At 42.0% G+C, this 26085-nt stretch overlaps 1 protein-coding gene across 6 annotated transcripts in view; it reads right to left on the bottom strand.

Annotated features, from left to right (window-relative positions):
• MARK1 (microtubule affinity regulating kinase 1) overlaps positions 1-10911 on the bottom strand; it is a 140676-nt gene extending 129765 nt beyond the window's left edge. For 3 of the 6 annotated variants that reach the window (XM_069545377.1, XM_069545379.1, XM_069545380.1), the window contains exon 1: positions 10042-10839. In XM_069545377.1, coding sequence (XP_069401478.1) covers positions 10042-10092 — 51 coding nt within the window. In that variant the 5' untranslated portion in view covers positions 10093-10839. Of the gene's footprint in view, positions 1-10041 lie in introns of all 6 variants that reach the window. The other 3 variants (XR_011247645.1, XR_011247646.1, XM_069545378.1) reach the window with 3 other exon arrangements.
• Between the last annotated feature and the right edge of the window lie 15174 nt (positions 10912-26085).

The following is a 26085-nucleotide window of genomic DNA, read 5'->3' as shown; positions in this document are numbered from 1 at the left end:
ACCCACCAGCTCCCAAATCTCACATCCTAACTCCAGGAAGCCTGCTTTAGCCTCTGGAGCAGCCTCACCAACCCGGGGACAGACACTAGATTTAAGAAAACTATAATCCAACAGCCTATAGGTCCAGCCTGCCCACAGCAGTCCAGACCCTGACCGGAGACCAGTTGGACCACTGCCCTGCCCATTAGCAGGCCAAGTTCAGGACACCCTGACCTTATATCCAACTCAGTCAGGAACCAGACCTTCAACGGGTGACTGGACACCACCTCTGGGATCCCTAGGCCCTGCAACCAGACTCCAGGGGCCAATGCTGTCTGCCAGCAGTCCAGCATCAACCCCAGGACCTGGCTTCACCCACCAGTGGGCAAGCAACTGCCCCAGAATCTTCTGGATTACAACTCTGTTCAGCAATGAGCCAGTATAAGCTCTGGGGAACCTAGGGATTCCACAAACAGCCACTTCACGACAGTGCCACTAACCTGCAGCCAGCAGCCTTTCCACGAGGCAGGGCCTAGCAAACTACTGGACTGGGAACCAACCAACACTATCAGACTGCCCATACAGCCCACAACAACAGAAGGATCCATGCAGCCCTCATAGGAGGAACTCCTAGAGCACACAGCTTAGGTGATGAGGACTTCATTCCTGGGACGCACAGGAAGGCTTCAACAAAAGGCCACTTCTCCAAGACTGAAAAATGTAGCCAACCTACGAGATACAAAAAAAAACAAATAAAATATAACTTAGGCAAAATGTGGTGACAGAGGAACGAGATAAAACTCTTGACAAAGGAACAAGATAAAACCAGAAGAACTACTACGTGAATTAGAGGTAAGCAATCTACCCAAGAAGGTGTTCAGGATAGCGATCATAAAAATGATCAGAGAACCCGTGAAAGAATGGATGCACAGAGCGAAGGCAGACGTTTTTAACAGAGTTATAAAACATAAAGAACCACCGAACAGCAATGGGAAACACGGTAACAGAAATGAAAAATACAGTAAAGAGAATCAACAGTAAACTGAATGATACAGAGGAGCAGATTAGCGAGCTATAAGACAGAGGAGGGGAAGTCACTGATGCTGAAGAGAAAAAAAGTAGAAAGAATGAAAAGAAATGAGGATAGTTCAAGGGACTTCCGGGACAACATCAAGCACACCAATATTCACATTATAGGGGTCCCAGAAGAGAAGAGAAAAAGGGGCAGAGAATTTATCCAAAAACAGCATAGCTGAAAACTTTGCTAGCCTTGGAAAAGAAACATATACCCAAGTCCACAAGGCACAGAGTTTCATAGGGGATTAACCCAAAGAGGAACACACAAAGACACATAGTAGTTAAAATGACAAAAATTAAAGAAAAAGAGTACTAAAAGCAACAAGGGAAAAGCAACAAACAATATACAAGGGAACCCCCATAAAGCTATCAGCTGGCTTCTCAGCAGAAACCCTGCAGCCAGGAGTGAGCGACACAATATATCTAAAGCAGTGAAAAGGGAAAGCCACAACCAAAACTACTCTACCCAACAAGGCTCTTGTTCAGATTTGATGGAGAGACTAAACGCTTTACAGATGAGCAAAAGCTCAGAGTTTAGCACGACCAAACCACCTTTACAACAAATGTTAAAGGAATTTCTCCAGGCAAGAAAAGAAAAGGCCACAACTAGGAACATAAAAATCACAAAAATGAAAAAGCTCATCAGTAGGGCAAATATAAAGGTTGGAAATCATCCACACACAAACTAGTATGAAGTTTAAAATATGAAAACAGTAAAACCATCTATATTCACAATAAGAAGTTAATCTAGAAAATAACTATATATATACACATACACATTATGATATCAAAAAAAGTAACTTTGAGGGAAGGAGTACAAAGGCAGAGTTTTAAAACTGCATTTACAATTAAGAGACCAGCAAATTAAAACAATTGTGTGTGTGTGTGTGTGTATAGCTAGATGAAAACCTCATGGTAACCACAAACCGAAAAAATTTAATATACACAAAATGTGTATATCTATTTTGTGTCATCAAATCACAAAAAAAAAAAGAAAGTGGGGGAAAGAGCTATAAAAACAACCCAAAACAAGTGACAAAATGGCAGTAAGAACATACACATCAATAACTGTCTTAAATTTAAATGGACTAAATGTTCCAATCAAAAGAAATAGAATAGCTAAATGGAAACAAAAACAAGACCTGTTTATATGCTGTCTACAAGAGACTCACTTCAGATATAAAGACACTCAGAATGAAAATGAAAGGATAAAAAAGGCATTCCATGCAAATGGAAATTTAATGAAAGCTAGGGTAGCAATGCTTACATCAGACAAACTAGACTTTAAAATAGAGACTATTATAAGAGACAAATAAGGACACTACACAATGATCAAGGGGTCAATCAAACATGAAGATATAATCATTGTAAATATATGCACTCAACGTAGGAGAATCTAAATACTTTGAGCAAATATTAAATGACACAAAGGGAGAAATCAACTGTAACACAGTAACAGTAGGGGACTTTAAAACCCCACTGACATTAATGGATCATCTAGATAGAAAATCAATAAGGAAACACTGGCCTTAAATGACCCAACAGACCTAAAGCAGATCACCTGTTAGGCTACAAAACAAGCCCCGGTAAATTTAAGAAAACTGAAATTCTATCAAGCATCTCTTCCGACCACATTATGAGACCGGAAATCAACTATGAGGGAAAAAAACTGCAATACAAACATGTGGAGGCTAACAATATGCTACTAAACAATCAACAGATCACTGAGGAAATCAAAAGGAAGTAAAGCATCTCAGAAACCAATGAAAACCTCAAATAACAAACCTTACACCCAAAGCAACTAGAGAAAGAACAAAGCCCAGAGTCAGTAGAAAGAAAGAAATGATAAAGAAAAGAGTAGAAATAAATGAGACACAAAGAAAATAACAGAAAAGATCCATGAAACTAAAATCTGGCTCTTTGAGAAGATAAAGCTGATAAACCTTCAGCTAGACTCATGGAGGAAAAAAAGGAAGAGGACACAAGCCATCAAATTAGAAATGAAAAAGAAGACACTACATCTGACACCACAGAAATACAAAGGAGCGTGAGAGGCTACTAAAGGCAACTACACGCCAACAAAAGGCAGGACCTAGAGGAAACGAAAATATCTAGGAAGGTGCAGCTTTCCAAGATGGAACCAGGAAGACACAGAAACACGAACAAATCAATCTCAAGTAATGAAACTGAAACTGTGATTTAAAAGGAATATAAATGGGTATAGCCAATATGGAGAACAGTATGAAGATTCTTAAAAAGAACTAAAAAGAATATTATATGCTCCAAATCACTGCAAATGGTGACTGCAGCCATGCAATTAAAAGACACTTACTCCTTGGAGGGAAAGTTATGACCAACCTAGACAGCATATTAAAAAACAGAGACATTACTTTGTCAACGAAAGTCCATCTAGTCAAGGCTGTGGTTTTTCCAGTGGTGGTGTACGCATGTGAGAGTGGGACTAAAAGAAAGCTGAGCGCCGAAGAATTGATGCCTTTGAACTGTGGTGTTGGAGAAGACTCTTGAGAGTCCCCTGGACTGCAAGGAGGTCCAACCAGTCCATTCAGAGGGAAATAAGTCCTGAGTGTTCATTGGAAGGGCTGATGTTGAAGCTGAAACTCCAATACTCTGGCCACCTGATGCAAAGGGCTGACTCACTTTTAAAGACCCAGATGCTGGGAAAGATTGAGGGCAGAAGGGGATAATGGAGGATGAGATGGTTGGATGGCATCACCAACTCAATGGACATGAGATTGGGTGGACTCCAGGAGTTGGTAAAGGACAGGGAGGCCTGGCGTGCTGCGGTCCATGGGGTCGCAAAGAGTCGGACATGACTGGGCGACTGAACTGACTGACTGATGATACAGCAATCCTACTCCTGGGCATACATCCACAAAAAACCATAATTTGAAAAGATACATGCGCCTCACTTTTCACTGCAGCACTATTTACAATAGCTAGGATATGGAAGCAACCTAAACACCCATCAATACAGAAATGGCTAAGGAAGATGTGGTACATATACACAGTGGAATACTACTCAGTCATAAAATGGAATGAAACTGTGCCATCTGCAGAGACACAGATGGACCTAGAGACTGTCATACAGAATGAAGTGAGTCAGAAAGATGAAGACAAAACCATATACTATCACTTACATATGGAATCTAGAAAAAGGACACAGAGGGACTTATTTGCAAAACAGAAATAGAGATATTGATGTAAAGAACAAACATACGGCTACCAAGGTGGGGATGGGGAGTGGTATGAATTTCTAGGTTGGGTTTGATGTGTATATATGTGTGTGTGTGTGTGTGTGTGTGTGTGTGTGTATACACACTATGTATAAAACTGATAATTAATGAGAATCTACTATACAGCCCAGGGAACTCTACTCAGTGCTCTGTGGTGACCTAAATGGGAAGGAAATTCAAAAAAGAGGGGATATATATGTATAGCTGATGTACCTTGCTGTATAGCAGAAACTATTAATAACACTGTGAAGTAACTATACTTCAATAAAGATTAACTACAGAAAAAAAAACTAAAAATAGAGTTATCACATGATCCAGCAATCCCACTCTTAGGTATATATCCAAAGGAGATGCAAACTTTAATTTGAAAAGATACATGTAGCCCAATTTTCACAACAGCCAAGACATGGAAGAAAACCTAAACAGCAATCAATAAATGAATGGCTAGAGAAGATGGAGTATATATGCACAATGGAATATTACTCAGGCATAAAAGAAGAATAAAATAATGCCATCTGCAGCAGCAACGTGGATGAACCTAGAGATTATCACACCAAGTGAAGAAGTCAGAGAGAGAAAGACAAGTGTCATACGGTATCATTTACATGTGGAATCTAAAAAAATGATATAAGCAAAGTTATTACAAAACAGAAACAGATTCACAGACACAGAAAACAAACTTATGGTTACCAAAGGAGAAAGCGGGGAAGGGAGAGGTAAATTAGGAGTCTGGGACTAACAGATACATATACAAAACAGCTAAACAACAAGGACTTACTGTATAGCACAAGCAACAATAATCTGTCATGTAAAAGAATCTGGAAAAAACATATATGTACGTGTCACAGACGTACATACATACATGACTGAATCACTCTGGCATACACCTGAAGCTAACACAATACTATAAATCGACTGTATTTCAATTGAAAAAATAAAAACTAGTTAAGACATGGAAGAGTTAAGGTCCAACATAGTCTAATCAGAGTACCAAAATAAAATTCTAAAGAGATCAGAAGCAAGGCCATGTTTAAAAAAATATAATAGTTGATAAGTATCCTAGTTTTCAATTTAAAAAAAATAGGAATTCAAAGACAGGAGATGCAAATAGGAAGAAAAGAAATCTATACTTAAATACACTGTAGTGAAAGTATGACACTTGAGAAAAAGAGAATCTTAAAAAAAGAGGGAGAGAAAAGACACCAACATACTGGCAGATGACTTCTGAACAGAAGCAATGGTAATAAGTAGACAATGGAAAAGCAGCTCAGAATTGGAGACTGAGCAAGGCTGTCTTTCAAGAAACAGGCAAAATATATTTTTATATTAAAAAAAGTTTATGATAATATCACCAAAAGATATCTATAAACAAAAGGGAAAATGACCTCCAAAGGAAAACCCAAGATGGTAAAGAAATGGCAAAGAAATAGTCATTTTAAAATATGTGGCTGATTCTAAACAACCTAAGATTTAGAGGAGGAGGGGAGGGAGAGAAGGCGGGGAGTTAATAATAGCATTCAGGTCAGGAGGAAGATGACAGAAGGCAAAGACATTTTTTTTCTCACAAGGGATGGTCCTGCATACCCATTCTGGAAACCAATGGTATGGACTATACATACACAGATGTTCAGTTACAGCGGACAGCAACGTTGGCTACAGTCATTTCAAAAGTCTTCTTAAAGAAAGTTTGGGACAAAGGGAAAACAACAAAGGCTTCTTTGAGCAAAGGTTCAGGAATCAGATAAGCATGGCATACCCTGTTCTTCCTCTAATTATCTCATATCATCATGAATGTTCTTTTAAAATCTCTGAGACAGAAACAAAACAAAAACCTGAAGAGGCAATAGCATGAGCGCCGCAACGGCAGAAGACATCAGAGAAGGGTTATGACCTTGGGCAGGTCACTTCCCTCTCTGAGGGCTTTGTAGTATGTCCCCTTCCCACTGTCACTAACATATTTTGATGACAAAGGGAAAAAGTCAAACGGGGAATATTATAGGACTGCTCTCTTATATATTACTGCCAGTCATTGTGCTGGCACTGGAGATACACAACAAAGGAGACAAAGTAAATTAACAACTAGAAGGCAATTTGATAGGTCCAGTGACACGTGATGTACGCCCATGGTACTGATAAAACCCAACAGTAGTGGCAAAAGCATGCTTCTCTCCTGCCTTTTCACATAATCAACAATTAGTCCCATTAGGCAAACTACCGGTGTCCACCTTAGTAGTACCATTACGGTCACCACAGTGAATTTCGGATTTTTGAAAAGAATCACCAAGAGTTTTGTTATTAAAAGTTTCAAGATAAATTTATCCAAAGTCCATTTTACAAGATCCCAAGAAGGAATCAAGTTAATTTCCTTCGTACTGATCAAAATTTCACAATAGAAAGCTAGCTGGGAGACTTTGGATCCATAACAATCAGCAAAATTAGTTTTCCTAAAACATGAAAAAAAAATTGTTTCCTAAAACATATTTCAGGAAAACTGTTTAGAAAATTTGTGTAGAAAAATTATTTCCTAAAACATGAAAAAAAATTGTTTCATTTAAAAGCACAAAAGAGTAATGGCAATAAATTCTCTATATCCATGCTGCAATTATCCAAATATAATCTAACAGAGGTAAAATAAGGAAATATCCATTCAAATACCCATTCTCTTTCTGGACTTATTTACAACCTAAAATCAAACACATTTTGCAGAAATTAATTCCATGATATTCAACATGTTTTCTACTTCACTAGGAAGTACTCATTGCCTTTAAAGTTAATCATCAGTTGTTCTATTGTATTTAGCCATTTGAGGCCTATTAACAATGCACATACAAACCCTTCATCTAAGAAAATACTCCTGAAAAAACACACAGAATGTTCTCAAAGAAAAGCAATTCTTTCTCATTCTACTATACACTAGTACTAAAGAGGAGAATATTTACTACTAATGTTACAGTGCTGTAACATCAGTCTTCTGAATTGTTTTATATATAATATTGTTTACTTATATACCCTCAATATATACTAGTGAAGGGTAGATATTACATATTCCCAAAGATACCAAATCCATTCATGTATAACTAAAATGTTTATAACAAGTGCAAATAATAATAAATTCAAAGGTTCTTCAATTATTTTGTTTAAACTATTTTTAGCAATCATAAAAGGTGTTTAGTTAGGTCCTTAATATTCCAAAAGGCTTACCAGCATTTGATAGTCATACGAATGTAAATTTTTCACAATTTTTTTAAATGCCAATTTCACTGAAAACAGCTACAAACAAATGTTCATTTTGATTACTATACTGGTCTTTGTATATTAGCTAACAAGTAGATTCGTTGCTTTATCTCACTGATGACAAGTAAGCAAGAATGAGTAATGACATTTACTACCAACCAGAGAATAGACAGAGACACAAATGGTGATTCAATAGCCATCACTGGTGATCCCGCTGATTAAAAACCTATAGCACCTATAAAACAATTCAGCCATATTTACACACAGCTTTCTACTGTACATTATTTCTTTGAGACTCTATTTACCTTCCTTCTTAAGTTCCTGGAGGGGAAAGGCCTCGTCTTAAATGTTAATACTACCTCCTCACCCCTTGTAGCTCAAAAACAAAACTGAGCGCATACTTGCTGATAAATTAACAGCTATAGTACAACAGATACTTTCCATGGCAATCAGGAGAAAATCAGGATGTGGGTAAAGACAGCCTAAGAGAGTATAGTTATGCACAACAGAACCAACAACAAGGGACAAGATCATAAAAGCAACTTAGAAAAATGATGTCCAGAAACAGAGCAGATGAGTTTACACAGCATATTCGTTTTCAGAAGCAAAATGTAGTACACTGCTATTGCTTAACTGAACTCCCCCCTTTTTCTGGTTTACACGCGATGCTGCATTTTGTACTATTCCCTGATAGATATTTGTATAATGCTATCTCATGTCTGTATAAAGCAGACATCAGACTCTGGAAAAAGCTATACTAGTCACAATCCAAAAGAAAATAAGAACAATGTATTTTTCCACCTATATTCGGTTAAAAACACAGTGTTTTGCTCATAAAAGCAAAGGTCATCATTTGCCTACTTTTCATTCATACTGAATGACACCGTTTTTTGAAGATTTTCTATTAGAAAAATCTGTACCACCTTGGCTTTAAGATCAGCTTTAACCCAGTTTTGCGTCTTTTCCTGTCATCTTCTTCAATCTCTCAACCAAAATGATGTATCAATTATATTTTTAAAAACAGGCTTTTAAAAAACAGTTATGTTGTAAACTAAGTTATAATTTACGGTGTCAGCAGCCTTGCACTGTATCTTTACCATTTGAAATGCAGGACACTAAACAGCACATAAGCATCTCTGAAATTTCTTGGATCTTCGACAGCCTCTTACCAGAATTTCGTCTCCCTTCTATCAAGTTTCTGCGTTCCTCTGTGCTCCAAGATTAAATAAACTGTTTATATACCTCCCTCCAACACTCTGGCGGTGAGTTTGTATGTCTTCTCTCTTGTATCTTTTGTCTAAGAATGCCAAAGCCCTTCATTATTTTATTTTACCAACCCTATGAAGCCTCTCCAACCAGGAGCTAGAGAGTCACGGAGTTGACTTGACAGAGATTGGACAGCAGACCAAAACTTAGTACCCCTCTAAGGGGTACTCAAAACCCGGTCAGTAAAATCAGCCAAGGCCCTCTTTACAGGTCATGAGGAATTAAAAAAAAAAAATTTTCTTTTTTTAAACCCTTTGCCACAAAGGAACTCATGCATTCACACACAATTGTACTTTTCAGAACATGGAAATACAACTGATTTGGTTCTTTCGGGTTTCAGAAGTTTAAACACCGGGGAACAACGGCAGCGAGATGAAAACTCCTGAGGGCAATTTGATCAAAGGCACAGAAAATCCTTCCTTCAAAGAAACGCACCTTGTGACACTCCGAGGAGGAGGAGAAGAGGTATTTAAAGTAAAACCTGCCCTGAATTATCACCACTGACTCGGGGAAGAGAAGTAAAAGCCGTTGGCTTCACTGGGCTTTTAAACATTTTGCCGTCACCCTGGGCCCACAGAAGCGGGTGGTGAAATTCTTCCACTCATTTCTATGGAAGAGTATCACACAGCAGTATAAACTCACACCCCAACACACACACACACACACACACACACGTCTCTACTCCCCTTCTCGTCCCTTCCATCCCCGACCGTTCCCCTTTGGTGCCCAAGACCCAACTGTGGACCTAATGTGATAAAAAGCAAAGTCATGGGGCAATGCAGGGGGGTGGGGTGCAAAGGACCGAAAGAGCCAGAAAAGCAAGGGGAGAAGAGGCAGTCGGCCGGCTCGTCTGTGATCATAAAGCAAACATTCGGGTGGGGAATACGGAATGCTGAGTGGAAATAAAGCCCTCCGGGATGCCCACTCTGCCATCTCCTTGTGCCTCTCTGCCCTCCATCTCCCCCATCCTTCTCCCGGAGGACCACCTCCGCGGGGAGGGCGCCACCGACGGCGCCCCCCAACCCTCACCCTTCAGAGGAAAGCAGCGAAATGGGGCTGGAAAGGAGGACAGGGGCTGAGCCGGGGGGCGAGGGTCACGCCGGGCTCCGGGTGGAGACCCTGCGGCGGGTGGCCGCCCTGAGGACCCCGGGCGGCCCACGCGGAAGGTGAAGCGGCGGTCGGGGGGCAGCGCCCGGCCCCACCGCTTGCCGGGGAGGCTCCGGCTACTCACGTTCTCCGTGTCCCGCTCGTTCACCGTCGGCAATGGCGTCCGGGCCGACATTTTGTGCGGGCGGCGGGGTCGGGCCGGGGTCTCGCGGGCCGGGCCGGGCCCGGGCTTGCTGCGGGCCCCGGGGGCGAGAGGCAGGGGTTGCGGCCGCTTCGCGCGAAGCCGGGGCCGGGCCGGGGAGAGCGGCTCCCGCAGGCCGCGGGCGGTGCAACAAGCGGCCGCGGCGGGCGAACGGGGGGGGCACAGAGGACGCGGAGGAAGAGGAGGGGGAGCCGCTTCCCGCGGCGGCGCCGCCGGGGGGACGCGGGCCGGGGCGAGGGAGGGCTCCGGGCGAGGGCGGTTGCCCGGCGCGGGCCGGGCGGCGAGGCCGGCGGGACGCGACGCCGAGGCTGGGAGGCGGGGCGGGAGCCGGAGAGGGGCGGCGAGGGGGGGCGGGGTCCGGGCCCCGCTAGGCTCTCCGGGCCATGGCCGAAGGCGAAGCGGCGCCGCAAATCACTGCCTGGCTCGTCCCGCCGAGCGCGGCCGGGAGCCGGGAGCCGCGGCCCTGACAGCGCCGCCCGCGCCGCGCCCCCACGCCCCGCCTCAGGTGAGCGGCGCCGCCCGGCCGAGCCGCAGCCACGCGCCCGGGGCCCAGCGCGGCGGCGCCCCCGCGCCCTCGGCGCGCCAGCCGAGACTCAGAGTCCCGCGCGGTCTCCGCCGCCGCCGCCGCCGCCGCCGCGCCTGAACCGGGAGGAGCGGCCCGAGCCGGCTGCGCGAGGAGCGGCGGGCGCGGCACGCTGCGCCCAGAGGCACTTGGCGGCCGCCGCCGGGTGGGCGGGCGCCAGCCGAGGGGGGCCTCTCCATTCATTCCCTCATTAGGGATGCGGGGCCGCCTCCTCCTCCTCCTTCCGCGCTCCATCGCCCGTCTGTCCCCGTGTTTATTTTTGTTTCTCGGCCCCACCCGCGGAGTACGGTAGTCTGTCAGAGCTTCTGGTGGATTTAATTTTTGATTAGTGTTTGGGTTTTGCCGGGGCGGCGAGGGTGGGGAGGTGAGAGGGCGCTGATGCAATTGAGTGGTCCTTTTTTGTCCGTTTCATGGGGGGGGGGGGGGGGGAGGGGGGCGGGGAGAATGGGTACGATCCTACGCTGGATCCTATCTGCTATCTCGGGACTTCTGTTCTTAAATTCATCTCCTCCTTCGCGGTTCCCCAGCTTTCTCGGTTTCTGTCCTCCCCCGAGCCCTGTCGGTCCCCCTCTCCCGGGAGCCGTTGGGTTCAGGGTCACCCTAATAGTTGGGAAGAGGGCATAAAAGTCCCCCTAAAAGCGCCAGCAGCCTCGGAGGCGGTGCTCTGGGACGCTGTGCGATGGGCTCCGGCCAGACGGCTCGCCGGTGTGCCGGGACAGGATGGCCTCCTAGGGAACCCGGCCGGCGGAAGAGGTCGCCAGGCGCCCACCGCGGCACCCCGGAGTGGCTGAGACCTGGGAGTCAGGACGTCTACTCTGGCTGATCGTCACTTCCTGGGACGCAAGGAAGTGTCACTTAGGCGAGCTTGTTTAGGGAGGGCGGAGAGCTGCCTCTGATTTGTCCTGTCCTACCTCCTCCAGGTGGTTTTATCACCCTGCCACCCACCTGCCACGTCTTACATCCTGCAGACCCACCTCTGTAACGCGTTACCCACGGCCCATTAGCCCCCTAAAATGCAATGTTACTTCTTTCTACCTAATTTGAAAGCTTACATTTTGCACACTCAGCCTCTAGGACAAAAACCATACCATTTCCCCATTCCTCGTCTTTCCAGTATGTCTTTTTCACATTCTTTCAAGACTGGAAGATAAAAGGAGCAGGAGATAGAAGGGGATAAATCCAGTTTATGAGCTACTTTCTCAAACCCAGTGGGAATCTTAAGATGATGGGAAATTCCTCCTTTCTCCTGAAGTTCATCCATTTGCACCAGATGGCTTTTACCCTGACTCATTAAAGGTTGTTTCTGAAAACCTAACACTTGACCCTTAAAACATGGTACAAAAGACTTAAAAATAGCAGACACGGGGGGTCCTCTGAGGAAAAAAATCTCACCCAGCATATAAATTTGCTTCTAGACCATTGTCTATGTATTTATTTCTTTAACATTTTATTTGTAGACACATCTCAATTTCACAAAGCCAGTAAAAAAAAGTCACAAGATCCCTTAAGTGTTCATTACCATTCCTCAAACAGAATTCAGGCTTCAGAACTACAAGGCTGCATACTAAAAAATCGGTGTGCAATTAGGAATGCCAAGCTTTCTCAGGCCTTCTGCAGAGGTCCTGAATCATCAAGATGTACTGAAGTTGCCAAGATAGAAGCTTGTGCTTTTCTGATCAACTACAGTCACTGCTACAATCCACGGTGCAGCCACTCAAGAGTACCTTATGTGGCAATAGTACCCTGTTAACATGAGAGGAAACAAGCATCTATGAAAGGGTGTTCAACCCCATTGGACTATGAATCAGTCCTTGAACTGGTAGCTTGGATGTTGTTTTTGCAGTGTCCACTCACATGTTGTCTATCCATATGGTGACCCAGACAGGCATATTTCTTCCCATTTTACAAAATTCCACTCAACTGGCTTATTCAAAATCATGGATGCACCAGGTTAATGGTGTACAGAAAAAAAGATAATATGGTACAGTTCAGTCTTGCAGTGGTCAAAAGATCAACAGCCCTCCCTTGACCCTGTAAGGTCATGATACCTCTGAGATACAATGGCTAATTAGAGACAGAGCTCAAAGGAGCGCCCAGGATTCTGGCCTAATAGCTTCTAAAATTTTGACGTACACATTCAAAGTCTTGGGTAATATTCCATTGTATATGCTACATCTTCCTTCCAATGGACTATTACTCAGCCATAAAAAGGAATGAGATTGAGTCATTCATAGAGACAGGGATGGACCTGGAGTCTGTCATACAGAGTGAAGTAAGTCAGAAAAAGAAAAACAAATAGCGTATATTAATGCATGCATGTGGAATCTTGGGAAACGGTACAGATGAACCTAGGTGCAGGAATGGAGATACAGATGTGGAGAATGGATGTGTGAGCAAGGGTGGGGGGATGGACTGGGAGATTGGGATGGACATCTGTGCTACTTAGTGGGGACGTGCTGTATAGTACAGGGAACTCAGCTTGGTGCTCTGTAATGACCTAGGTGGATGGGATGGAGAGGGGAGGGAGGTTCAAGAGGAAAGGGATATATGTATCCATATGGCTGATTCACTTCATTGTACAGCAGAAATGAACACCACAGTGTAAACAACTATACTTCAATAAAAAAAATTTTTAATTAAAAAACTGTTTTAAAAGTCTTCAGTAAATCCCTTAGCTATATTTGCTACACTGTGCTCACATGTTGAAACTTACTGAATATTACATACTATAATGAGGGATACTTATTTTTTTAATCAGCCCATAAAGATGTCTTTATAGCAATGGAACTATATTCAAAGATAGTTGTTACTAGATGGATAACTCAAATCCATAGTTATGGTTAACAAAATAGGCTAGAAACAACTCTATCCAAAAATGGCATTCAAACAATCCTATTCATACCCACAATTTTAGGCTTGGTACATAAATCTCACTTTACTTGGGTTAGAAAAAAGTCATTGTGTCTTTTAAAAGACATCACTTTTCTGACAAAAGTCTGTGTAGTCAAAGCTATGGTTTTTCCAGTAGTCATGTACAGATGTGAGAGTTGGACCATAAAGAAGGCTGAGCACCATAGAACTGATGTTTTTGAACTGTGGTGTTGGATAAGATTCTTGAGAGTCCCTTGGACTGCAAGGAGATCAAACCAGACAATCCTAAAGGAAATCAGTCCTGAATATTCATTGGAAGAACTGATGCTGACGCTGAAGCTCCAGTATTTTGGCCACCTGATGCAAAGAGCTGACTCATTGGAAAAGACCCTGATGCTGGGAAAGATTGAGGGCAGGAGGAGAAGGGGATGACAGAGGATAAGATGGTTGGATGGCATCACCAACTCAATGGACATGAATTTGAGGAAACTCCCAGCGATAGTGTTGGACAGAGAAGGCTGATGTGCTGCAGTCCATGGGGTCACAAAGAGTTGGACATGACTTAGTGACTGAAAAACAACTACAAAATTGAGTGTGTACTGCAATGTGAGCTCACCCCTGCCCCCTTAAAATGGCATGAGGCAGTACTGTGATTGAATGAAAACTGTTTAGCCATAGTCCTTAATAGTGAGACTGCTCATAAGCAAATTTTTTGTGTGTCACTATATATAGCTTCTTGTGCTAGTGACTATGAAGAAATGAGCAAAGGAATATCAAGGCTTTTAGTAATTTTCCTTAGGATTATTAACTAAATGGGGCATGCTTAATATAGAGATTTCTAACCTCTAAGGTGCTAGGGTAATACAGCTTTCAGAAAAAAAAAATGAAACAATGCAAAAACAGAAGAAAAACTTAAAATATATATGAGGTGCTAAACCCACACTGAAATGTGCTGAATGAGCACTGTCTTCCAGCTTGGAGCAGAATTCTCTAGAACTACACTGTTGTATACAGCAGGTACTAACTACAGGCAGCTACTGAGCTCTTGACTGGTTGCCCCAGTGAGTGAGGAACTGACTCTTTCATTTGATATCACTTCAAATAATTTGAAAACTGATATTTGATTCAGTTATTGGAAAATTTTTAATTATGTTGGGTAAAACTTGGGTACATGAATCTATCTTTGCAACTATAAATATTCTGAAATCTAAATACAGATTTAAATAAATTTAGAAAATTTATCATCTGGATTGAGATGTGCTCTGAATACAAAATGCATGCTGATTTTTAAATACTTAGGAGAAAAAAGTGTAAGGTATCACTTTAATAGATTTTATATTGATTATATATCAAAATCATAATATATTGGCATGGGTTAAATAAACTACATTATTAAAATTAATTTCAGCTGTTTCCTTTTACTTTTTCAAGTGTGGATACTGAAAAATATAAAATTATGTATGTGACTTAAATCATATTGGTCAGCATTTCTCCATAAAGTAAAAAATGAGAATAAAGAGATTTAATTGCTGAAGAATCAAAGGCCTTGATTAGAAGCTGTTAATAATTTGTTCTTTGACTCAACAAACACTTATTAAGTGCTACTCTACCGCATCCCAAGCACTGAACTGCTCAAAGGATGTATTCTTCAACTAATAGTTACTGGTAGTTAGCATTATAATCGGAGAAGGCAATGGCACGCCACTCCAGTACTCTTGCCTGGAAAATCCCATGGACAGAGGAGCCTGGAAGGCTGCAGTCCGTGGGGTCGCTGAGGATCGGACACGACTGAGCGACTTCATTTCCACTTTTCACTTTCATGCATTGGAGAAGGAAATGGCAACCCACTCCAGTGTTCTTGCCTGGAGAATCCCAGGGATGGGAGAGCCTCGTGGGCTGCCGTCTTTGGGGTTGCACAGAGTCGGACACGACTGAAGTGACTTAGCAGTAGTAGCAGCATTATAATATTCTTTTTACAGAGCTAAATAAAAAACATGGTGAATTCATACAAATGTTCACAGATTATAGTCATTTATAAACAATTTATCAAATGTGACAGATTTCAGCAGAACTTATAACAAATTCAGAAACTGTACATTGTTTATCATGTGCTTTAAATGTATCCAGTGTCTGATAGACTTGACCAGTCAATCAATAACTGTTTGTTGAGGGCATACTTTGTTTCAATAGGCTACAAAGCTGTCTCCAATCTCTCATTTAATCCACAACAAGGAAACTAAAATATGGGAGGTTTTGTAAAACACCCAAGAGTTATCCCAGCTAAAGAGAAACATGGTTAGTTCCTTTCATAAAATAAACTGGATCCTGATTGCTCTCCTATGGTTAACAAGGTAAGTTTTTATTGCATGTCAACAATCATGACTCAAAATGGTGAATCACTGAAATGGAAAAGGGTCTCAAAGAAAAGATATATTTTATCTCATAAACTGTCTTTGTTATTTAGGTTGGCCACTCTGCACGTTGCAAACACAATTACTGTCAAGGTGACATTTACTCTCCTTCCGTTCCCCACAAGGACTCTAGGCTCAGCAATATTTCACTGTTTGGAATTCCCCACATGTGGCATATTGCTTTATTCCTCTGCACCTTTGTCATCTGTTCTCGCTTTTTGGAATGTTCTCCCCTTCCCCTCTTTTCTGCCTGATGGAATTCAAGTTGATTTTTAAAAACCATCTTTTGGAAGGCTTCCCTGACACCTCCCCATACCACAGAGTTAATTAATCTCCCCCAGGCCCACTATCTCCGGGCTTCCCTGGTGGCTCAGATGGTAAAGAATCTGCCTGCAATGCAGGAGACTTGGGCTTGATCCCTAGGTCAAGAAGATCCCCTGGAGAAGGGAATGGCAACCCACTCCAGCATTCTTGCCTGGAGAATTCCATGGACAGAGGAGCCTGGCAGCCTACAGTCCATGGGGTTGCAAAGAGTCAGACATGACTGTCGACCCACTGTCTATACCTTGCCCAGTCTTCTACTGTTGGTCCGTTTGAGCTGTGTGTACCTGACTGATCCCCCACCCAACTGTGAGCTGAGTCAAGGAGGGGAAAATGTCCTATTTAACTTTTCACCCAACGCTTAGCAGCAGTGTCTAGAAATTAGTAGATACTCAATTTCCTGAATGACTTTTACTGAATTGTCTCCTGTTGTAAATTTTCTAGCACTTCCACATTCTTCTGAGTTTATAAGAAGCATTACATGGGAATTGAAAAGATGTTACAGCAGAATCGTTCAAGTTTACAACCAGGGACTTTAGGAATACCCGAATTCACACAGTATACAAATATCTTCCTAAATAAATGTTACTGATTGTGTAGCGAAGAGACTGTTCTGTCTCCTGTAGAGCAGTTGCTTAGTGCAGTGCTGCTAATTTCAGCATTTTGCGATTTTAGTGCAGTGCTGCTAATTTTAGTATTTTGTGAGTTTACTGTAATCATTCATTTTTATCCATACAGAAGAGTTGCTGCTCACTGATATTTCAATAAAACAATCTTTTGAATGAGTAAACCAAGGTATGCTAACAGTAAGTCTTAGGAGGAAGTACTTAAATGTAGGCTGAAAAATTGGAAGTGGAATAACACAATGACGGAGTGCTGAAAGCAATAAAGCTGGCAAATCGACTCCAGGGAGGAGTCATCAGCAATCAGGTAGCTCTTTCTAAGCAAAAACAGCAGACAGAGCGCCACAGCATCACTTGGCCGTGCAAATTGGAAGAGCAATATGACTACTGGAGATGAGTGATGCATGAGTCTTTAGCAACATCAAAAAAAAAAACACACACACACACACACACACACAGATGAAAATCGGCCTTAATAGCATCATCTTCAAGTAAAGGGACATTGGTTATGTATAGACTCATACAGGTGTGGATACACCCACACTATTGTACCTTTCAAATTGTAGTTTTGTAATGTCACATAGGAAGCTAAACAATCTGTCAAAGTCTAATGGGAGCCACCCCAAAACAAGAGTTTGGTCATCTTTCACTTGGCCTTTACAACTACAAACTGACATATAATGCAATTCAACATCCATTTAAGCAACCTGTAATTTGATTAGCTGACTTCATGGATAGTATACTGGATGAATGGTTCCTTTAAATTCTTATACTTGTTTTCTGAGTATAAAAATATCAGTTTTGTAGCTTCTTTCCATAAACTCTACTTAATTTACTCAATCCCTTCAAACTGTTTTTGCCATATTAAATGTTACGTTACTTACACTTTGATGATTTTCTTTCCTTCCTACCTAAATATGGACACCACTTGTTACTTCGCTTTTCTTTCATTGATTCATTCATTCATTAAAAAATATTGAGCCCTGCTAATGCCAGGCACTCTATTAAGCTCTTCAGAAAGAGCAGTAGATAAAATAGACAAAAGACCCCATCCACAGGAAGTTAACATTTGACTAGGCACTTCCAGTGTCTAGACAGTTCAAAAGCAGAGGCTTCCATAAAACAAATAACCTTTTCTGAAACTATGCATTGGTTATTTTGCGCTTTTAACAAACATAAGCTCCCAGGTCTAATTTATTTTCTTAAGTAATGAATTGCAGTAGTTAGATCTTTTCTTCAATCCAAAGGTAATTGCTTTCTCTCTTAATACTTTGGCCTTTCTCCAGTAAGCTTTTGTATAAACGGCTTCAACTGGTTCCACAAGTAGCATGGGTACTTTAAAATCATAATAAAGATGGCTTCATGACCAGGTGGCTTGTATTTGATCTACATTTTGTAATATTATCCTTTATTATCTTGACACCAGCATATTTACCACATTTCATCATTAAGGACTGCTTTATCTTCAATCACTGGTAGTTTTTTTTTTTTTTTTCCTTTTTCGATTAGCCCCAGATAAACTGTCAGTGTTTTAGTTCAACAAGAATCACATAATAGATAGGAATCTGCATTTGTAACCATTTTAGCAGAATTTTTTTCAGATAAAGAAATGGTTTTGGAAATTTCCTGTCAGTCCTAAGAAAAAAAGCCCCACTACTCATTTTAATGGAACATTCTATTTTCCTATGCAGCTCTTACAGTAATGATGATAAGGAGGCTCTGTGGGTGTTTTTTTCCAATGCCTAGAATATGGGGATAACTCAACAATGATTGGAGAAATGAATCATCAGTTTTATAACTTCTCTGAATTTAAACATATGTTTTCAGATCCTAGATCTCTTGCAGACAACCTTGGTATATTGCCACTCTAACATGAGGGAACCTGTTTAGGTTTCCCTCAATCTTTTCAAACTATCTCTTCATAGTCACCCCTTAGGCCCTTCCATTGCTTAATAGGTCAGTTGCCAAGGATCCGGATGAAATTTTCCCACTCTTTGCCAGTATCTTTCTTTTCTAGTTCTCAAACAAGTATCCGAATTCCTAAAGTTAGAAATGCCTCTTTTTAAAGGCATCACAACCAGGAAATATGCATCTTAGAAGACTACCATGGTTAGAATCCAAGTTTACTTTTATGTGAAAAAGATGTATTTCCTTTGTAATATTTTTAGTCATTCTTGCTGCCTCCTTATCTCATATTAAATCTTAACTCCACCTTAGCACCATGCTACAAATCCATTGCACATTACCGAGTGTTAATGTCTACTATATGCTCTGTGCTATACATGCTAAGAGGAGATATGCCAAAGTCTGACACTGACATGTTAAAAATAATTTTTGCATGAATATAGCAAGACTTACATAGCATAAACTGAGCTGAGCTTTCCAAGTGGTCACTCTGAAGAAGTCTATAGTGCTATGATATCACACATTAGGAACCCCTCTTTTGTAATTGCCTCTGGAGCCTGTGACACAAGCTATTATGTATTCTCAGTGGTGGTAAGTCACCATCTTTCAAGGGTTTATTTTAATGAAGAGTCATTCGGAACAAACTCCATCGCATGGTATGGGTGATTCAATTGGATAATCTCACATTTGATCAAACCTTAGAAATGTAATGTTTGAAAAATATTTTCTTGTATTCTTCAAGCTGGATCATGTTTTAAAGAAGTGTTTAAAGCATTGAAAGATAACAGCCTGTTTGGAATAAGTATAGAACCTTTAAAAGTGACTATTTAAAGACATGTTCTTATTGTTTTATCATGGTTTTCAGAATCACTTCTGCTTGTGGTTGCTGCTGCTGCTGCTAAGTTGCTTCAGTCGTGTCTGACTCTGTGTGACCCCATAGACGGCAGCCCACCAGGCTCCCTTGTGGTTATGTGACTCATAAAGTTAAGGAACATGAACACTTGATAGAATGACGTGAGAAGTCAAATAACAAAATACAGTGTTAATTGCTAAGTGTCCAATGGGTATGAGAGGCAGTGTTTACAGATGGCCAAGAAACATACGAAAAGGTACTCAGCACCACTAACCATCAGGGAAATGCTCATCAAAATCACAAGATATCACCTCACACCTGTTAGGATGATTATTATCAAAAGACAAGAAATCACAAGCACTGGTGAGGATATGGAGAGAAGGAAACCTGTGCATTGTTGGTGGGAATGTAAATTTGGTGACAATTATGGAAAACAGTATGGAGATACCCCATAAAATCAAAACCAGAACTACCGCATGATCCAGCAGTTTCACTTCTGTATATACATCAAAGAAAATGAAAACACTAACTGACATATATATGTGTGTGTGTATATATAATACACTGAAGTGAAGTGAATTTGCTCATTCGTGTCCGACTCTTTGCGATCCTGTGGACTGTAGCCTACCAGGCTCCTCAGTCCATGGAATTTTTCAGGCAAGAGTACTGGAGTGGGTTGCCACTTCCTTCTCCAGGGGATCTTCCTGACCCAGGGATCGAACCCAGGTCTCCCGCTTTGCAGGCAGATAATTTACCGTCTGAGCCACCAGGGAAGCCGGTATAATACACTACCATGTGTAAAATAGATAGATAGTGGAAGCTGCTATAAAGCACAGGAAGCTCAACTTAGTGCTCTGTGATGACCTAGAGGGGTGGGGTGGGGTGGGAGGGAGGTCCAAAAGAGAGGGGATATATGTATACATATAGCTGATTTACTTAATTGTATAGCAGAAACTAATACAACAAAGCAATTATATTTGAATAAAAAATATATGTACCCCCATACTTATTGCAGCAGTATTTACAATAGCCAAAACATGAAAACAATCTAAGTGTCCACCAATGGATGAATGGATAAAGAAACTGTGGGAATATACATATAATACACTATTATCCAGCCATTAAAAAGAATGGAAACTTGCCAGTTGCAATAACATGAATGGACCTTGAGGGCACTATGTTACGTGAAAAAAGTCAGAGAAAGACAAATATCATATGATCTCACTTACATGTGAAATCTTAAAAAAGAAAAAACTTCACATACACAGAGAACAGATTGATTGTTGCCAGAGGCGAGGGGTGACAGAGGGCAAAGTAGATAAAAGTGGTCAAAAGTTACAAACTCCCAGCTCCCAGCTAAAACTAAATAAGTCATGGGAAAGTAAGTACAGAATGATGACTGTAGTCAATAATACTACATTAATAATATGATAATCACATATATCATAGTTCCTAAAAGAGTAGACGTTAAAAATCTTTTTGTAACTCTGTAAAGTGATAGATGTTAGCTAGATTTATTGTGGTTATCATTTCTCAATGTGTACAAATATCATATCATTATGGTATATATCTGAAACTAATATTATATGTTAACTATATCTCAATAAAAATAGAATAACCCAATGTTTCTGTGTATTTTCTAAACTTGTTTCTTTGCATTATCTCATGTAATCCACACTGAAAGTCTGATAAGCAGACAAAAATTCTTAGTTCATTCCCCAAAGAAGAAACCAAGTCTCCAAAGGTGAAATGACTGCCTGGTAGCATACATTTCACAACCAACATCTGAAAACCTGGATCCTCCAGCCCCAAATCAAGGCCTCTTTTCATTCATTTCTGAGTCTCTTGCTTGTACACCTAGGCATCTACCTGAGGATTACTGATTCCCACACCCATCTCCCTCATTTACCTTCCATTATACTCACCCTAAAAACCACTGTTAGCCTTCTGAAAATGAGAACATCAGTGCAGCTGAGACATGGAGGTAAGTGTTAGGGACAGGAATATATGTGAAGAGCTGAGTTTACCTTCTTACACGTAAAGTAAAAGCAAGTCTGGCCCTACAGGCAGGATCCAGGCCAAAACTGTATTATGTAGCTTCTTTGATGTTCTTACATGGGTGGTATCAGATTAGAATGAAAACCAAGAGCAAACAAGAATTAGGAAAGAAATAATAAAAAGATGTAACTTACAGCCCGGAGAGTATGTGCTTGTGTGTGAGGGGGTGTGATTATGGAGAGGATTCAGTTCAGTTCAGTTCAGTCTCTCAGTCATGTCCAGCTCTTTGTGACCCCATGGACTGCAGCACAGCAGGGTTCACTGTCCATTACCAACTCCCGGAACCTGCTCAAACTGATGTCCATCGAGTCGGCGATACCATCCGATCATCTCATCTTCTGTTGTCCCCTTCTCCTCCTGCCTTCAATCTTTCCCAGCATCAGGGTCTTTTCTAATAAGTCAGCTCTTCACATCAGGTGGCCAAAGTATTGGAGTTTCAGCTTCAGCATCCGTCCTTCCAATGAATACTCAGGAGTAATTTCCATTGGTCTTCCCTTGTGGCTCAGTTGGTAAAGAATCCATCTGCAACACAGGATAACTGGGTTTGATCACTGGGTTGGGAAGATCCCTTGGAGAAGGGAAAGGCTACCCAATTCAATTTTCTGGCCTGGAGAATTCCATGGACTGTATAGGCCAAGGGGTCACAAAGTGTCAAACACAACTGAGTGACTTTCACTCACTGCTTCAGGATTGGCTATTTTGATCTCCTTGCAGTCCAAGGGACTCCCAAGAGTCTTCTCCAACACCACAGTTCAAAAGCATCAATTCTTTGTCACTCAGCTTTCTTTATAGTTCAATTGTCATATCCATACATGACCACTGGAAAAACAATAGCCTTGACTAGACGGACTTTTGTCAGCAAAGTAATATCTCTGCTTTGTAATATGCTGTCTAGGTTGGTCATAGCTTTTCTTCCAAGGAGCAAGCATCTTTTAATTTCATTCCTGCTGTCACCATCTGCAGTGATTTTGGAGTCCAAGAAAATTAAGTGCCATTCTTTCCCCATCTATTTGCCATGAAGTGATGGGATGGGAGGCCATGATCTTAGTGTTTTAATGTTGAGTTTTAAGCCTATGTGTAGAGATGGAGAGAGGAGGTGCCTGGGTGATGGTTGTGAGAGAGCTTGTTCACTAATTATATAGTTAAAGGCATTAGATTATTTTTTTAATTTTTATTTTATCTCAGAGTATACTTGATTTACAATGTTGTGTTAGTTTCAGATGTACAGTAAAGTGATTCAGTTATACGAACCCAAGTGTCCTGCATTGCAGGCAGATTTTTTATTGTCTGAGCCACCAGGGAAGCTGTATACATATACATATAACCATTCTTTTTCAGATTCTTTTCCCATATAGATTATTACAGAATATCAAGTAGAGTTCCCTGTGCTATGCAGTAGGTCTTTGTTGATTATCTTGTTGATTTAGCACCCCACTCCAGCACTCTTGCCTGGAAAATCCCATGGACGGAGGAGCCTGGTCGGCTGCAGTCCATGGGGTTGCTAAGAGTCGGACATGACTGAGTGACTTCACTTTCACTTTTCACTTTCATGCATTGGAGAAGGCAATGGCAACCCACTCCAGTGTTCTTGCCTGGAGAATCCCAGGGACAGGGGAGCCTGGTGGGCTGCCGTCTGTGGGGTCGCACAGAGTCGGACACGACTGAAGTGATTTAGCAGCAGCAGCAGCAGTCTATATATAGGAGAAGGCAATGGCACCCCATTCCAGTACTCTTGCCTGGAAAATCCCATGGACAGAGGAGCCTGGTAGCCTGCAGTCCATGGGGTCGCTAGGAGTCGGACACAACTGAGCGACTTCACTTTCACTTTTCACTTTCATGCATTGGCGAAGGAAATGGCAACCCACTCCAGTGTTCTTGCCTGGAGGATTCCAGGGACGGGGAAGCCTGGTGGGCTGCTGTCTATGGGGTCGCACAGAGTCGGACACGACTGAAAAGACTTAGCAGCAGCAGCAGCAGCAGCAGCAGTCTATATATAGTAGTATGTGCTGTGCTGTGGTTAGTCACTCAGTCGTGTTTGACTCTGCAACCCCATGGGCTGTAGCCTTCCAGGCTCCTCTGTCCATGGGGATTCTCCAGGAAAGAATACTGGAGTGGGTTGCCGTGTTCTCCTCCAGGGGATTTTCCCATTCTAGAAATCAAACCAGGTCTCCTGCATTGCAGGCGGATTCTTTACCAGCTGAGCTACCAGGGAAACCCAGCGGTGTGTATACGTTAATCCCAAACTCCTAGTTTATCCTCCCCCACCATCTTTCCGCTTTGGTAACTGTAAGTTTGTTTTCAAAGCCTGTGAGATCTATACTGTTAGTGGGAGTAGGCAACTATCAAGCGTAAATAACTCCAAGTGCATTCAATTGGCACACACTTATGAATAGACAGGCTCCCACAGGGCAAAGGTTGTGGATGTGAACTCCTGTCTAGCAGTTACAGTAGGTGGATGTTTGAGAAAATGTCTGGAACTGGTACAATGAAGAAAGGGCAGGCAGGGTGGGCTGACTCTCAGAAGACTGAGGAAACTTTCGGTCCTCTTTGTCAATTGGACTAAAGGATATAAATTGCCAGAAGTAAGAATAACAATAACTTTCATGTAGGCTAGGCTGGCTTTGCAGGCACACAACCCATGCAGTCACACGGGGCCCTACTCATGAGGACCTGGGCTTGAACCTGAGCTTAAGTTAATACTTGGCTCCCACTGTCTTGAAATTCTGAATAATTTTTAAATGAGGGACTTGCCCTGAGCCCACAGTTCATACAGCCAGTCCTTCTTGCCAAGTTGTTCTGAGGATTAAGCAAATTAATACACATAGATACATTGCTAATGCTAAATGCTAAGTCACTTCAGTCATGTCCAACTCTGTGCGAACCCATAGACAGCAGCCCACCAGGCTCCTCTGTCCCTGGGATTCTCCAGGCAAGAACACTGGAGTGGGTTGCCATTTCCTTCGCCAATGCATGAAAGTGAAAAGTGAAAGTGAAGTCACTCAGTCATGTCCAACTCTTAGCAACCCCATGGACTGCAGCCCACCAGGCTCCTCCGTCCATGGGATTTTCCAGGCAAGAGTACTGGAGTGGGGTGCCATCACCTTCTCCAATAAGATACTTTAAATAGTTCTAAACACCATAATTGCCTCTCAGTAATGTTATTTATTGTTTCTTCTTCCTCTTCTTTTAATTGAATGAAAGACTCTTTAAATTCTATAGTGCTTTACATTATTATCATTATTATTATTATTAATTACTATTATTAGCTCTGCTCCTGGAATACGGGGAAACCAGGCAATGACCTCAGTCCAGCAAGCGTCACTAAATTCATAACCACTTGCCTCAAAGGATAAGCCATAAATGGAAGACTAGGTGTGTCCTGAATGCCAGTGTCAGACTAAATGACCATCTATCCAGCCCAGGAGAGTAAATGTGGGCCATTTCTAGTAAGCAAACCACAACAGCAACAAAACAACCAGTCATCAGGAAGTGAGAGCTCCCATAGTGTGCCTTGTAGACTAGAATCTACAGAAATAGAAGGCTCCTATTATTTAACAACCTACTGAACACCCGGCAGTTTCCATTTATTGTTTTGTTTAATCTCCACAGGAGCCCTATGGGACTTGTCCAGAGTCATGCACGCCGTCACAGAATATGTCAGACTCCACTGTGCCCAGATGCCAGCAGAAGGAATTGTCACTACTCTCAAGGAGCTCTCCTCTCCTCTCCACTCACCGTGATCTACCACCAGGATCTGAACACACACACACACCACAACATCAAAAGCAACTATAAAGGAAAATAACTGCATAGGAAGATAGTACACAGGCACCTGTCAGGGCCATGAGGAAACTACTAAGTGGGTCAGAGTTACATGGGGCTCGTGAAAAATGCCTTTCTGGGGAGCAGAGCCTTAAGCTGCATTTTAAAAGACAAAAAGACCAATATAGGAGAAGAGGTATGAATCAGGCATTCTCTGAAGAGCAAGTGATGGGCAACGGCACGGAGACAAGAATGAGCATGCTGGGGACAGAAGATGACAAGCAAATTTGTTGGACAGCCACAGAGTTTTCAGCAGTCCGGAAAAATCATTCATGTGCAAAAATATTTAAGGACTCAACTCTGTGTGCTTATACGTGAAAGTCAGTCTTTCCCTGAATAGAACCATGAGCTTTTACTGAGCCAGCTTTAAAATAATGCTGGGAACCATTGCTTGCTCTTTTTAATTCCTTAACAGTTTTGTCCCAGGGGGACTGTTCAATCCTCCTTGTCTTTGGGCTGCTCTGAATTCTAACAGAACTTACTCCCTTGGGTCTATTAGACCCAAAAAAAGAAAAATCA

Source organism: Ovis canadensis, chromosome 12 (genome assembly GCF_042477335.2).
Source record: "Ovis canadensis isolate MfBH-ARS-UI-01 breed Bighorn chromosome 12, ARS-UI_OviCan_v2, whole genome shotgun sequence".
Lineage (NCBI taxonomy): Eukaryota > Metazoa > Chordata > Mammalia > Artiodactyla > Bovidae > Ovis > Ovis canadensis.
Note: the sequence above shows the minus strand (reverse complement) of the source record. Positions and strands in the feature narration are given on the sequence as shown.